We start from the raw sequence: 15,443 nt of genomic DNA, 5'->3' as shown, positions 1-15,443 counted from the left end.
GTGCTTGCCCAGCAGGGTGAGCAAGTGGACTTGTCCATCGGTAAGGGAGTTCTCCCCGCTTCGTACAGCCACCACATAGTGGGTCTTGTTACTGTTACAATTTTTCATCATGAGGCAACAGAGTCCCCAAGGCAAGTGAAAGGATAAATGTTGGGATGAATTAGTGGTGGGTGGTGGGTGTCCAGGACATGTTTAGCATTATTACTGCCCCAGCACGGCTCCATGCCTACAGGAAATGAGGTTCCCTCTTGGCCCTTGCTCACCTCCTTCAAGGACCACGAGTACCAGGCCACGAAGACACTGAGTATTTATTTGGCCCCAGTAGCAGTGCAGAGCTGTGTGGGAGGAGGAACTAATGCATTGGGAGAAAGGGGATAGAAGATTCTAGTGTTGATTGTCAAAGCATCAAAGCAGTGGGTGGGACCCTGTGGGCACGGGGTGGGGGCGTGGGGGGGACCAGACTGCTTTCCCTCTCAGGGGTCCCTAGGGTTTCTGGGTATGTGGAGGAGGGTTGGCAGTTGGAAACTGGTCCCATGTGGCATGAGAATGGATGCGATTGAGGAGTAGGGGAGGCTTGTTAGGAAAACGATCCCCAAAATGGGACTGGGCTGTGCTCAGGGATCTTGGGTCTTGTGCTTGTGGGTGAGAAATCAGGGTGCAGGCATTGGCCTGGCTCGGTCAGGAGGCCTCAGCGAGTGCCACTGAGCAATGGGTCGCCGGGGGTTGGCCAGCATGTCAGCCCAGTGCCGCAGGCCAGCTCCACCCACTGCCGTGCCCACTGCCACCCTTCCGATGGCCTCGTTCTTGCCCAGCTTGTCGTAGTCCAGCACTGTCAGCTCCACTTGGACCTTCTGAGGTGGGCAGGGAAAAAGGAGGAGACAGGAAGATGAAAGATTCCTTGGTGGTGGTGGTACTTGGTAATAAACCCAGGGTCATTTACATGCTAAGCAAGTGTTCTACCACTAAGCCACATCCCCAACTTAAAACATACTTTTTATTTCGTTTCTTTTCTTGTTTTGGTCTCTTGAGGTAGGGTCTCGCAGCCCAGTTGACCTGGAATTCACTATGTAGTCTCAGGCTGCCTTCGAAACTCACAGTGATCCTTCCTTCTATCTCTGTCTCCCCAGTGCTGGGATTAAAGGCATGCACCACCTCATGTTTGTTTGTTTGTTTGTTCATTTAGAGAGGTGGGATCTCACTCTAGCTCAGGCTGAACTGGAATCTACTATGTAGTCTCAGGCTGACCTCGAACTCACAGAAGTCCTCCTACCTCTGCCTCCTAAGTGCTGAGATTAAAAGGTGTGCACCAAGATGGAGAGATGGCTTAGTGGTTAAAGCATTTGTCTTCAAAGCGAAAGGACCCAGGCTTGATTTCCCAGGACCCAAGTGAGCCAGATACACAAGGGGACACATGCGCCTGGAGTTCCTTTGCAGTGGCTAGAGGCCCTGGCATGCCCATTCTCTCTCTGTCTGTCTGTCTCTTTCTCTCTAGGTCTTTTTTTGTTTTCATTTTTTTTTGTTTATTTTTACTTATTTATTTGAGAGTGACAGAGAAAATGGGCGTACCAGGGCCTCCAGCCGCTGCAAATGAACTCCAGACATGGTCCTGGATCAAGCCTTGAACAGGGGTCCTTAAGCTTCAGAGGCAAGCGCTTAACTGCTAAGTCATCTCTCCAGCCCTCTCTCTGGGTCTTTAAACTTAGTTAAGGGGAAGGCCCAGAAGAGAGGTAAACCTGTAAGGCCTGGACAGAGGTGCAGAAGCCAAGCCTGACCTGGCTGTGCTCTGTCTTGTAAGGGTAGGGCTAGGACCAGGGTTAAGGTGAGGGTTAGGCCAGGCATGGTGGTGCATACTTTTAATCCCAGCACATTGGAGGCAGACAGAAGAGGGTCTCTTGTGAGTTCGAGGCCACCCTGAGACGACACAGTCAATTCCAGGTCAGTCTGGGCTAGAGTGAGACCTTACCTCAGAAAAAAAAAAAAAAGAAAGAAAGAAAAGAAAAAAACGATGAGGGTTAGGATAGGGCTAGAGCTGGTGCTAAGGTTAGGGCTAGGGCCGTGGGGTAGGGTTCGAGTTAGGGTTGGGGCAAAGTTAGGTCTTGGGCTATTGCTAGGGCTAAGGTAGGTTTAGGACTAAGGCTAGGTTTAGCATTAGTGTTAGGTTCACAGCCAAGGCTAAGTGTAGGGCAAAGGCTAGGGTTAGGCCTTGGGCTAGGGTTAGGGCTAAGCCTAAGGCGGTATATAGGGCTATCGTTCCAGTTTGTGATAGGGTTAGGGTTATGGCCAGGACAAGGGCTGAGGGCTATGGCTAGAGCGAGAGAGAGGGCTAGGGCTGGAGCTACGGGAGAGCTAGGGCTAGGCGTAAGGCTCACAGTAGGGCTAGGGCTAGTGTTAAGGTTAAGTTTAGGATTAGAGAAAAGAGTGCCCAAGCCTAGGTTTAGGGTCGGGCCTCCTGGTACTCAAAGGAGGACACTGAGAAGGACAACAAGACCCTAGACCCCAGGACCTGGTTTCTAGGTCGATGTTCAAAGTCTCCCTTCTCTTTGCAAGGGGGATTCCTAAGGGCCTGTGCTCGGGGAGGGCTCTCCAGGGATGAGCTGTTTTAGCCGTCTGTCCTCACCTGAACTTGGTCACAGGGCACCTCAAAGCTGAAGGCCTCGTTGTAGTAAGGGTTCAGAGTGTTTTTCTTGATGGTCGTCTTTTTCTTCCGTACCTTCTTGCCACCCTGCAGCAGGTGCACCTTGACATAGGGGTCTGGGGGAGTGTATAGGATGGAGTTTTATCATCACATTGCAGAAAAAGGAACGAGGATTCTCCTTTGGACCTCCATCGAGACTCCCCAAGACCCTGGGGTCATCTGTTCCAAAATCAAATCTGTTTCCTCCCAAGGCAGCCTAGGGCTCCCTGTGCCATCCCCCCCCACCACCACAAGAAACAGTTCATAACCTTAGCCAGAACACCCACCCCACACACAGCACACCATTTCCTTTGCTTCCCCCACACCTGACAATCCTCCTACATCCATCTTCTTCAGGTTTTTAGCCTCCAGGACAATGACAGTGAGCTTCCCGGCTGTGGGGACATAGCGCAGAGAGAAGCAGATGTCGCCCAGTTTCTCCTGCTGAAAGGAAGAATGGAACCCGTCACTCAAGCCATGCTTTTTAACCCCAAACCATCTCTGGATAAGTATGGTCCAAAGACAAGCATCCTTACATCAATGTATTATTTGGAGCTAACCCCACGCCCCCCAGCAGCTGCAAGGCCAGTAGTTTCGAGGAACTGAACTGTCAAAGATCCAATTGACTCACTGTGGGGGTGAACAGAGCTCTGCAGGTGCTTACCTCCTCCTTGGGCACTGCTTGCAGCTGCTGCCAGGCCTGCACGGGCCTCCCCAAGTCCACAGAGCTCATGGGGACCCTCACCTCCCCGATGGCATCGTTGCGGGAGAAGCGATCAAAGTCATACACGGCCATGACCAGCACCCTGCCTCCCAGCTCCACGTAGGGGACCTGGGGAGGGGCGCCAAGAGAATGCAAGGGAGAGGGTAGAAAGTCAGAGAGAAGGAGGAAGTAAGGGGCAGCACTCTCAGGTGACAAGCATCTAGTGAAGCCTAGAATCCGAGAAATTATAAGGACTTATGGGAGTTGATGGGGGGGGGGGTGAGATCATGAGTTAACAGAACCCGGCTTGGTGTGGTGGCCCACGCCTTTTTTTTTTTTTTTTAATATTTTTATTGCCGGGCTTGGTGGCGCATGCCTTTAATCCCAGCACTCGGGAGGCAGAGGTAGGAGGATCACCATAAGTTTGAGGCCACCCTGAGACAACATGGTGAATTCCAGGTCAGTCTGAGCCAGAGTGAGACCCTACCTCGAACGCCCCCCACAACAAAAATTATTTATTTGAGAGAGACAGAGAGAGAGCATGGGCCTGCCAGGGCCTCCAGCCACTGCGAATTCCAGATGCATACACCACCTTCTGCATCTTGATTACATGGGTCCTGGGGAATCAAACCTGGATCCTTTGGCTTTGCAGGCAAGTGCCTTAAACTCTAAACCATCCTCCAGCCCCCTCACATGCCTTTAATCCCAGCAGGCAGAAGAAGTAGGAGGATTGCTGTGAGTTACAGGCCAGTTTGAGATTATAGAGTGAGTTCTAAATCAGCCTGGCCTAGAGGGAAAACCTACCTTGAAAAAAAGGGGACAGGGGGCTGAAGAGTTGGCTCAGCTGTTTAAGGCGCTTGCTTGCTAAGCCTTAAGGATCCAGGTTCAATTCCTCAGTACCCATGAAAAGTCAGATGTACAAAGTAGCACATGCATCTGAAGTTGGTTTGCATCAGCCCTGGTACTCCCACTCTTTCTGTCTCTCTTCTATCTCTCTCTGCATACAAATAAATAAATAAAAATAATTTGAGGTGGAAGGATCACTGTGAGTTTGAGGCCAGCTTGAGACTACATAGTGAATTCCAGGTCAGCACAGGCTAGAGTGAGACCCTACCTCAAAACAAACAAAACAAACAAACCAAAAAAAAATATGTATATAATAATAATAATAAAAAAAAACGAGCTGGAGAGATGGCTTAGCGGGTAAGGCATTTACCTGTGTAGCCAAAAGACCCAGGTTCAATTCCCCAGGATCTATATAAGCCAGATGCACAAGGTAGTCCATGCATTTGGAGGTTATTTACAGCATCTGAAGGCCCTGATGAGCTTATTCTCTTTCTTCTTCTTTCTCTCTCTCTCTCCAAAATAAAAATAAATTAAAAAAAAAAACACTTAAAGAAAAAGCCAGAGGCTGGAGAGATGGCTTAGTGGTTAAAGGCACTTGCCTGAGAAGCCTAAAGACCCAGGTTCGATTCTCCAGGTCCCACGTAAGCCAGATACACAAAGTGGCTCATGCATGTGAAGTTCGTTGCAGTGGCTAGAGGCCCTGGTGCACCCATTCTCTCTCCCTCCCTCTCTCTATGTCAAACAAAAAAAAAAAAAAAAGAGAGAGAAAAAGAAACATCTGGGCATGGTGGTATGTGCCTTTAAAGCGAGGCAGAGGTAATAGGATCACCATGAGTTCAAAGCCACCCTGAGACTACATAGTGAATTCCAACTCAGCCTGGACTACAGTAAGACTCTATTTCAAAAACCAAAAATAAAAAAATAAAATAAAATAGGACTGGAGATATAGTTTAGTGGTTAAGACACTTGCCTGCAAAGCCAAAGGATCCAGGTTTGATTCCTCAGGACCCACATAAGCCAGATGCACAAGGGGATGCATGCATCTGTAGTTCATTTGCAGTGGCTAGAGGCTCTGGCCCTCTCTCTGCGGGTGTGTGTGTGTGTGTGTGTGTGTGTGTGTGTGTGTGTGTCTGTCTGTCTCTCTCTCTCAAATAATTAAAGAAAAACAAAATATTAAAAAAGAAATAAAATACAATAAAATGAGTTAACAGAACCCAAATGGATGCACCCAAGGGCCAAGGCAACAGAGCCCAGGAGGCAGCTGTAGCCAGGGGACAACTCAAGGTCTGTGAACACTCCCCGAAGCTGACAGCTGCCACCAGGAAATACTGAAAGGGTCTGTGCTCAGCTTTCCAGAGACAGGAGGCAAGGAGACCATGACGTCAGGAGCTCACCTTGAAGGCGAAGGCCTCCCCAAAGTGTGGGTTTAGCGTCTGCCGATGCACCTTGGTTTCATGCCGCCTCCGCTTGTCGGGCAGAAGGTAGACACTAACGTAGGGATCCGAGGAACCTCCCAGGTCCAAAGCCGCCAGGCCCTCAGCTTGCAGGATGCCAACCAGGAGCTGCAGGTGCCCAGGCACAGCAAGGATGGTCCTAGTCTTAGCCTCCCTCCCAGGGCTTCCTCCAGGAACAGCTGGAAACCCTGGGGCCCTTCCCTCCATTGCATCTCCCCTCATGCACACCCACCTGGCCGCTCTGGAAGTCATAATCCAGTGAGTACTGTAGTCGTCCTAGCTCATGTTTTTCTGTTACCTTCTGTCCTGGCCCAGATGGTGCTGGATCCAGCTCTTCCACTTCTGGCTGAACCTTAAAAAGCCAGGGGCAAAGGTAGATGAAATTCTCTCCTGAAAGCACCTTCAGGCTCAGAATAATGTTTGATTATTAATGTCTGCCATTGGCAGAAACTACACATGGCAACAGAATGCAGCATTTTTCTCTGCATTTGATTGGTGATGTCTGCTATGGACAGGGAATAGACATAATGAAACAGTGTATTTGTCATGCTTAGACTAGAACAAAAGGGCTGGTAATGTCTCATTACTTAAAGGAAAGATGCAGAACACTTCTGAGACAGGAAGTTAGGGCCAGCCTTGAAGGAATGACATGGCTGTATCATGCATATGGTAACAGCAGAGAGGATGGGGGATGGTGCATACACAGTGAGCATAATATAACCTAGAGCTGTCAATCACTTATGTCAGTCAAAGAACAAAACAGCTGGACGTGGTGGCACACATCTTTAACCTCTGCACTCTGGAGACAGAAGTATGAGGATCACTGCGAGTTCGAGGCCAGCCAGAGGCTACAAAGTGAATTCCAAGTCAGCCTGGGTTAGAGCAGGAAACTACCTCGAGAAAACATAACAAAACAAAAGCCCAGGTCCACCCCCACAAAGAACTCTTCCTTTTCCTTTTGTAATAAAAACACCCTGGCCCCCCGCAAAAATTGGGGCTCATGAACCACATGCTGGTTCAAGCCCACTTCCACACTGGAGAGTATACTGATACTTTCATATGCTTATTTATTTATTTATGTGTTTGAAAGAAAGGAAGTGAGTATGGGCGTACTAGGAGGGCCCTCTGCCACTGCAAACTCCAGATGCATGTGAAAGTTGTGCATCTGGCTTTATATGGATACTGAGGAATCAAACCCAGACCATCAGGCTTTGGCAGCAAGTGCCTTGAGCCACTGAGCAGTCTCTCCAGTCCCTTTTTAGTTTTTTTTTTATTTTTTTAATATTTTTATTTATTTTCAAGCAGAGAGAGAGAGAGAGAGAGAGAGAGAGAGAGAGAGACACAAAGAATGGGTAGGCCAGGGCCTCTAACTGCTGCAAACTCCAGACGCATGCACCACTTTGTGCATCTAGCTTTATATGGGTTTTGGGGAATTAAACTCAGACCATCAGACTTTGCAAACAAGTGCCTTTAATCACTGTGCAGTCTCTCCAGACCACTTTTCAGTTTTTAAAAGTTTAATTAATTAATTTTTTAAATTTATTTGAGAGAGAGAGAATACACATGCCAGGGCCTTCAGACACTGCAGACGAAATCCAGACACATGTACCACCTTGTGCATCTGGCTTATGTGGGTTCTGGGGAATCAAACCAAGGTCCTTTGGCTTTATAGGCAGACGCCTTAACCACTAAGCCATCCCTCCAGCCCCACTTTTTAGTTTTTTGAAGCAAGTTCTCACTCTAGCCCAGGCTAACCTGAAACTTACTCTATAGCCCAGGCTGGCCTCAAACTCATAGTGATCCTTCTACCTCAGCCTTCCCAGTGCTGGATTAAAGTCATGTGCCATCAAGCCTGACTTTCCCTCTCCCACCGTCCCCCCCCCCTCAAAGTAGAACCTCACTCTAGCCCAGGCAGACCTGGAACTCACTCTGTAGTCCCAGACTGGCCTTAAATTCACTGAGATCCTCCTACCTCTGCCTTCTGAGTCCTGGGATTAAAAGTGTGCGCCATCATGCCTGGTCCTCAGTCATTTAATGAATCTATGTTTTTGTTTTTGTTTTTCTCAAGGTAGGGTCTCACTTTCTAACCCAGTCTGACCTGGAATTCACTATGTGGTCTCAGAGTGGCCTTGAACTCACAGCAATCGACCTACTCTGCCTCCCGAGTGCTGAGATTAAAGGCATGTGCCACCACGTCCAGCTGAGTCTATACTTTTTAAAATTTTTATTTATTTATTTGAGAGACAGAGAGAGAAAGAGGCAGATAGAGAGAGAATGGGTGCACCAGGGCCTCCAGCCACTGCAAATGAACTCCAGATGCATGCACCACCTTGTGCATCTAGCTTTACGTGAGTACTGGGGAATCAAACCTGAGTCCTTTGGCTTTGCTGGCAAGTGCCTTAACTGCTAAGCCATCTCGCTAGTCCAAATCTGTGCGTTTGGATAATGCTTTCCTTGCTCAGTTCTTTGTTCAAGGCACAAAGAACCTGGACATCGTATCACAGAAAACCCCCTAGATTCCCTCCAGGAACACTTCCATATGCTAATAATGTACTAGGATAGCACTCCAAATTGCCACATTCACTGGTGACTCTTGTCACAGGAAAATGTAAAGGAGCAATGGCATAATTACTGTGTGCTTGACAGTCTATAGCATGTAACTTTTCATTAACCTAGGCCATCTCCAGCTCAAAATCCAATGTGAATCCTATTTCCCCTGACACTTGTGACAAGATGCCAGGGGCCACCTCTTTAGGGATCCTGACTTAGAAGGTCTGTGTAATATGTCATCCACAATTTACACTTCAGCAAATATGGACATGACTCTGATGTAGATACTATTAGTTTTTTTTTTGTTTGTTTGTTTTTGTGAGTTTTTTTTTTAATTTGTTTTGTTTTGTTTTTGCTTGTGTGTTTTCAGGGTAGGATCTCACTGTAGCCCAGGCTGAGCTGGAAGTCACTATGCAGTCTCAGACTTGCCTTGAACTGACAATAATCCTCCTACGTCTGCCTCCCTAGTGCTGGGACTAAGGACGTGCACCACCACACTTGGCTATAGATGCTCTTTAATCAGTACTGTCTTAAAGGACTGGAATGGAGGCTGGGTGCCAGGAGCCCAGAGGGAGCCCTCATGGGTCATAGTTATAACAGCTACTTGTTGAGAGGGAAGAAGTTCATGACTATGAGTTTGAGGCTCAGAGAACAATGTGTATTTTCTGAAATACACCTTGAAGACTGTTTTTTGTTCGAGGATGGCCTGAGACTACATAGTAAATTCTAGGTCAGCCTGAGCTACAGTGAGACCCTACCTCGTAAAAATAAAAAAGGGGTGGAAAGATGGCTTAGTGGTTAAGGCACTTGCCTGTGAAGCCTAAGGATTCATGTTTGACTCTCCAGGTCACATAAACCAGATGCACAAAGGTGAGGCAAGTGCAAGGTCACACATGCGCAAAAGGTGGCACATGCATCTGGAGTTCAACTATAGTGGCTGGAGGCCCTGGCATGCCAACTCACCCACACTCTCTCTCTTTCTTTCTCTCTCTCTTTCTTTCTTTCTTTCTCTCTCTCACTCTCTCTAAAATTAAAAAAAAAAAAAGGCTGGAGAGATGGCTTAGTGGTTAAGGCGTTTGTCTGCAAAGCCTAAGGACCCAGGTTCAATGCCCCAAAACCCACGTAAGCTAGATGCACATGGTGGCACATGCATCTGGAGCTTGTTTGCAGTGGCTAGAGACCCTGGTGAACACAGTCTCCCTCTCTCTCTCTCTCATAAATAAATAAGTAAAATATGCTTATAGACCTGGGTGTGGTGGTTTATGCCTTTAATCCTAGCACTCGGGAGGCAGAGGTAGGAGGATCGCCGTGAGTTCAAGGCCACCCTGAGACTACATTGTGAATTGCAGGTCAGCCTGAGCTAGAGTGACACCCTACCTCAGAAAACCAAATATATACATACATACATACATACAAATATATATATGTATAAAAATTAAAATAAAATAGAAAAGAAGAAGGAAAGAACCAGAGATTGAGGCTAGCTGGAAGACTGACTGTTGACAGCAGGGGTGAGAAAAGGAAATGACTGAGGAGCTGAGTCAGGCCCCACCTTGTCTATGTAGCTCCTGCCCAGCTCCTTCACTTCTTGGAGGTGGACCTGAGCTTGGGCTTGGCTCTTCTTGCCCAGCCGCCTTCGACAGCGCTTCCGGTACAGACAGAAACAGCAGCTGAAGAGCAGGAGGCCTGAGCCCAGCACGATGGTGGCCAGGGCCCAAGGGGGCACTGCAGAGAGAGGAGTATAATCTGCCTTGAAGCCCTGGAAAGCAGGCCGACCTTCTCGCTCTCTAGAGTCCTGATTCCACCCGGCCGCTTGAATTCTGGCTTGGTTTTACCCTCCAGCCATTTCCATTCCATTTCATTCCCAGGTTTTCCTTCCAACCGACCTCCCGCCCCCCCCCCCCGCCCCCCAACGCCTAGTTGATGCTTTTTGTTTTTGTTTTTCCGAGGTAGAGTCCCAGGCTGACCAATAATTCACTATGTAGTCCCAGGCTGGCCCCGAACTCACAGAGATTCCTCCTACCTCTACCTCCCAAGTACTGGGATTAAAGGTGTGCGCCACCATGCCCAGTTTTAGAGTTCCTTCTTTCCTGCTCAATCCTTAATGCTTTTAGAAGTCACGTCCCTTCCTGGGTTTCATATTCCCTATCTCTATTTGTTTGTTTGCTTTTTGGTTTTTCCGAGGTGAGGTCTCACTCTAAACCCAGGTTGACTTGGAATTCACTATGTGGTCTGAAGTTGTCCTCGAAGTCACAGCGATCCTCCTACCTTCCGCCTCCCAAGTACTGGGATTAAAGGGAGAGGTGGGGGGGGGGTGCTGTAGCGGTTAAGGTGCTTGCCTACAAAGCCATGTTCGATTCCCCAGGACCCACGTAAGCCAAGTGCACAAGGTGGTCCATGCGTCTGGAGTTCGTTTGCAGTGGCTGGAGGCCCTGGCGCGCCCATTCTCTATCTGCCTCTCTCTTTCTCTCTCTCAAATAAGTAAGTTGAAGCAAAAATTTTAAAGGGAGAGGTGGGACTGCCCAATCACACATCTACGATTCCATTCCTGGCCATACCCCTTGATCCGCTTCAGCAAACCTGTTCTCTCAATTTCATTCATATTCCAGTCCAAGTTGTCTGACGTACGATCCTTGCCGGATTTTCCAGCGCACCAACTCGGATTTATGCATTTGAGCCCCTCCCCCGGAGATCCCAGCCAGTGTGTCCCGCAGTCAGCTTTGGCCCGGGGTTTCCATACCTGCGCCTTGGCTGATGCGACTGGAATCGGGAGGTGTCTCGGACGCTGGAGGCCCGGGAGTTGGGGGCTCCGGGAACATGGCGTCGGGGTCCTGAGGTCCTTCCTGCAGAAGCAGCCAAGCGCCCTAACCTCCCACTCCCACCCCAGGCATCCACTGAGTCCTTGGCGCAACAACGCCCTTCAGCTTCCTGTGCATACTAGGTGGGCTTTAGGGGACCCAATTCCATCCCAAAGGGGCGTCCCCTCTCTGCAAGGTACTCTCACCCACACACCAGGCATCCTTCTCAGCCCTTCCTCGACCCTTCCCCAGGGTCAGAACCGGAAGAGGGCGAAGATAGGCGTGGGAACAAGCGGACCTGGTCGCTCAGGACAACAGTCAGATTCCTTTGGGGTGGGGTAGGAACCAGGAGGCTGGTTGCTGGGCAACCGCCTGTTGCCAAGACAACGGGCGGGGCTGACGCACAGGAGCGGAGTCCGGGCGGGGCAGGCTTGTAGGTGCCTGGGATCCCGGGACCAGATCCCTCGGCCCGACCTAGCATGGTGACGAGGGGTGGCCTGTGGTCTGTGAGCCCAGAGCGTCTCGGAATCGAACCCTCTTCTTCTCCCTACGCTTGCTGGGGACAGGGCGGGAGTGGGAGGGGAACCCTGCCTCAGAGCCTCTGCTGGGCCCCCACATCCTCCCGGTTTGCAAGACTCTCTCCGGCACCCAGAGCTCGGGCTTTACACCTGCTTTCGGGACCTAAGTTTCCACTTCTTTCTCCAACTCCCCCCCCCCAAAAAAAAGGTATTTTCCCCATTCTGTCTGTTCCCCATCTGCCTCTCGCTGCCTGCGTCTCAACTGCCTTCTGTCTGGTCGTCTGGCTTCTGTCCCTCGGGGTCTCTCTTCCCTTCCTTTCTGCACGCCCGCCCCACCGTCTCTTTGTCTCCACGCCTCTCTAAATCGACCCGCTTCAGATTTCAGCCTCCCAGTCTTTCTTGAGCTTTCCCCAAAGTCCCTCCACCCACGACCTTCTCTACCCCCCGACCCCAACACATACGCCCAGGTTCCTCTAGGAATGGGACTGGGTATATGTTTTGGGGCAGACAGGTCCCAGCAGCTCCTACCTGGACTGGAGCCTCCTGCAGGCACCCAGGCGCCGGCCCGCCGGGACCCCGCCCCCGCACGTGGGCGAATGGCGCTGTCCTGGGTGCTGATCACGGAGCTCGGCTGAGCGGAGCCGCGCGGTGCGCGCTCACGCGTGTGTATATGTGTGTGCGCGCGCGCGTGTTCAGCCCTGGCAAGGGAGAACGCCCTGCTCCTCCCCTTGGCCCGCCCCTCCGAGAACCACCATGGCGTCCTCAGACGTTCATCCAAGTACCCTCAAGGATCTTGTCCTCTGGGCCAGCCATGGGACATCCATACCGATCCCGGGGGTCCCCCACCCCGCGCCGCTAGACACGCACACAAATACCCTTCTTAGGGCTGGAGAGATGGCTTAGAGGTTAAGGCGTTTGCCTGTAAAGCTAAAGAATATAGGTTCGATTCCCTAGAACCTATGTAAGCCAGCTGCACAAAGTGGCCCATGCTGCTGGAGTTCCTTTGCAGTGGCTGGAGGCCCTGGAGCGCCCATTCTCTCTCTCTATCTGCCCCCCCCCTCAATTAAATACATAATTTTAAAATGTATTTTTTAAATCCTAAAAAAATAAAAACACTTCCTTTTTTCTGATTTTTTTAAAAGAAATATTAGAGACAGAGAGAGGGAGAGAGAAAGAGAGAGAATGGGTGCCCCAGGGCCTTTAGCCATTGCAAACGAACTCCAGACGCATGCACCACCATGTGCATCTGGCTTACATGGGACCTGGAGAATCGAACCTTTGTCCTTAGGCTTCTCAGGCAAGTGCCTCAACCTCTAAGCAATCTCTCCAGCCCCCCAAACCACACTTCTCAGAGTCCAACAAGTAGACTCCAGGACACCTGGTCCTACGGTCCAAGAGAACCACTTGTGGAGACTCAAGGATTCAGGTATCCAGACATCATCTTCTGGTAACACAGAGCCAGGAGACAAAGTCCCTCTCCTTGGCTACAGCCAATAGAGAGATCTAGGGCTCCAGCCTTCTCTGAGAGATTCAACTATCCAAACCTTTCTTTTCTTTTGTTGTTGTTTTCCCTTTTTAAATTTTATTTATTTATTTATTTGAGAGCGACAGACACAGGGAGAAAGACAGATAGAGGGAGAGAGAGAGAATGGGCGCACCAGGGCTTCCAGCCTCTGCAAATGAACTCCAGATGCGTGCGCCCCCTTGTGCATCTGGCTAACGTGGGACCTGGGGAACCGAGCCTCGAACCGGGGTCCTTAGCTTCACAGGCAAGCGCTTAACCGCTAAGCCATCTCTCCAGCCCTGTTTTCCCTTTTTTATTAACAGTTTCCATACTTACAGAAAAATAATAACCATGATAATTACCTCCCTCTCCCACTTTCCCCTCCACAGATCTACACTCCATCATATCCCCTCCCTCTCTCCATCATTCTCTCTTTTATTTTGATGTCATTGTCTTTTCCTACTATTATGAGGGTCTTGTGAAGATGGTGCTAGGCACTGCGAGGTCATGGATATCAATGCCAATTTTTGTCTGGCCAGTTGCATTGTAAGCAGTCCTACCCTTCTTTCTACCCTTCTTTCGGCTCTTACATTCTTTCCATCACCTCTTCCACAGTGACCCTGAGCCTTGGAAGGTGTGATAGAGATATTTCAGTGCTGAGCACTCCTCTGTCACTTCTTCTCAGCACTGTGGTGCCTTTTGGGTCATCCTAGTGCTCAGTGCCATCTGAAAATAGAAGCTTCTCTAACCAAAAGTGAGAGTAGCATTAATATATGGGTATGAATATTAAGTAAAGTGCTTATAGGGCAATTTGGTGTGCAAAATATATGCATTTAGCCAGACAAGAACAGGCATTACACTCCTAATGCTCATGACCACCCCCACCATAGGCTTTTGATTAGGTTTTCAGTACCAGGCATGTATTCCCTCCCATAGAGCATGCCTTCAGACCAATTAGAGAGCAGTGGTTTCCCCCATAACAGACATGCCACTACTGCACCTGCTGGCTCCAACCCTTTATTTTCTTACTTGATTTTTTTTCAAAAATATTTTATCTGTTTATGTATTGGAGACAGAGAGAAAGAGACAATAGCCCAGGCTCACCTGGAATTCACTATGTAGTCTCAGGCTGGCCTCAAACTCATGAAGATCCTCTTGTCTTTGCTTTCCAAGTGTTAGGATTAAAGCCATGCACTGCCATGATTGGCTATTTGATTTCATTGTGTGTGTGTGTCTGCACATAGAGATGCATGTACTCCATATCACATATGTGCAGGCCAGGAGGGGAGGTGGGATGTCTTCCTCTATCACTCTTTAACCTTATTTCACTAGGAGAGTCTGTCATTGAACTTAGAGCTCCCCATTTCTCAGATTGGCTGATCAGTAAGACCCAGTGACCCTACTGTCTCTGCTCTCCCTCAGCGATGGGGCACAGCCATGCACAACCACTCCTGACTTCTTACTTGTGTTAAGTCCTCTTGCTTGAGCAGCAAGCGCTTGTACCTGCTAAGCCATTCCCCAGCGCCAGCACATGCACATAAATATTCATATGTATAATATGTATTTGCATATATATGAAAAACCATGAGTACCCAAATTCTTGCCCTGGGATGTTTGCCCAGGCTTTTAGATCAAGAACCCATCCCCACTCCCACCCTAATTTATCTCCAGATGCAGAAATCCACTAGAGTGATCACCTCGGGGGAGTATAGTTTGATAAATTATATACAGGGAAAATAAGTGCAGAGAATGGGGCGCAAGGTGACTTCAGGTGGAGGGATTTCCTTCATCTCCAGATCATAGATTAGTTTTTCAAGTAAAAACAGGGTAGGTTCCTGCCTGCCATTGCTCCTGAGCTCCAGCATTCTGGACTCTGATCCCTTCCTTCCTCAGAGTCCAGGTTCCAGCCTGTTTCCTTGAGACCTTGGACCCCAGGACCACGGCTGCCTCCACTCTCAAAGAAGTAGAAATTCACCTGTCACCCCTCTCTTCCAGGCTTCAGCTTCCATGGGATACATCAGTGGAAACCCATCACATCTTGCTTTCTTTGGAGATGGCGCCAGCAGCCTCCTCGGAGACCCAGTTCTCTGTTTGCTCTGGAACCCAGAAATCTGGGCTCCAGCAGGATCTAGATCTAGCTCGAGTATTGCTGTGCATAGACTCAGCACCCCGTAGCTTAGACCTCCAACTCATGGGCCCTGATGGCAGCTGCATTCTCATAAATGAGGTTTTCCACCTTGTCATACACTGCTTCCTTCTGGGCGGTGGCCTGGGCTGACTGCTGCAGGAACCTCAAGATGCACTGGTGCAGGAACACATACTGGGCCTGGGGAGGACGCCCAGGAGTGAGGAACACTTCCCAGATACCCACACCTCCCCCCCCCCCCGCCCTGCCA

The 15,443-nt window shown here is 49.5% G+C and overlaps 2 protein-coding genes across 6 annotated transcripts in view; both read right to left on the bottom strand.

Moving 5' to 3' along the window:
- Nucleotides 1-290: 290 nt before the first annotated feature.
- Syt5 (synaptotagmin 5) lies at nt 291-12,198 on the bottom strand. Of its 5 annotated transcripts, none has more exons than XM_045134107.1 (9): nt 12,072-12,198; nt 10,968-11,070; nt 9,780-9,952; nt 5,910-6,029; nt 5,618-5,785; nt 3,339-3,506; nt 3,001-3,118; nt 2,618-2,751; nt 291-851 (listed from the first exon to the last, which is right to left on the bottom strand). In XM_045134107.1, the coding sequence occupies exons 2-9, from the start codon at nt 11,044-11,046 to the stop codon at nt 651-653; spliced, it is 1,161 nt and encodes a 386-aa protein (XP_044990042.1). In that variant the 5' UTR covers nt 11,047-11,070; nt 12,072-12,198; the 3' UTR covers nt 291-650. The 5 variants fall into 5 exon arrangements, with proteins under 5 accessions (XP_044990042.1, XP_044990040.1, XP_044990041.1 ...); XM_045134105.1 differs by having other exon boundaries at nt 10,968-11,102; nt 12,072-12,194; XM_045134106.1 differs by lacking the exon at nt 12,072-12,198 and adding an exon at nt 11,240-11,526 and having other exon boundaries at nt 10,968-11,102.
- Nucleotides 12,199-15,223: 3,025 nt separating this feature from the next.
- The window catches only part of Ptprh (protein tyrosine phosphatase receptor type H), a 42,437-nt gene continuing 42,217 nt past the window's right edge, over nt 15,224-15,443 (bottom strand). The window contains exon 18 of the mRNA XM_045133330.1: nt 15,224-15,373. Coding sequence (XP_044989265.1) covers nt 15,224-15,373 — 150 coding nt within the window. The remainder of the gene's footprint in view (nt 15,374-15,443) is intronic.

Source organism: Jaculus jaculus, chromosome 14 (genome assembly GCF_020740685.1).
Source record: "Jaculus jaculus isolate mJacJac1 chromosome 14, mJacJac1.mat.Y.cur, whole genome shotgun sequence".
Lineage (NCBI taxonomy): Eukaryota > Metazoa > Chordata > Mammalia > Rodentia > Dipodidae > Jaculus > Jaculus jaculus.
The sequence above is the reverse complement of the archived record's forward strand: the minus strand, read 5'-3'. Positions and strand labels throughout refer to the sequence as shown.

What these genes read in the sequence shown, in the direction of transcription:
- Syt5 (XM_045134103.1), bottom strand. An exon ending in TCGCATCAGCCAAGGCGCAG is followed by an intron (nt 9,953 to 10,967) that starts GTATGGAAACCC and finishes CTCTCTCTGCAG; the next exon opens with TGCCCCCTTGGGCCCTGGCC. An exon ending in ATGACTTCCAGAGCGGCCAG is followed by an intron (nt 5,786 to 5,909) that starts GTGGGTGTGCAT and finishes GGGCACCTGCAG; the next exon opens with CTCCTGGTTGGCATCCTGCA.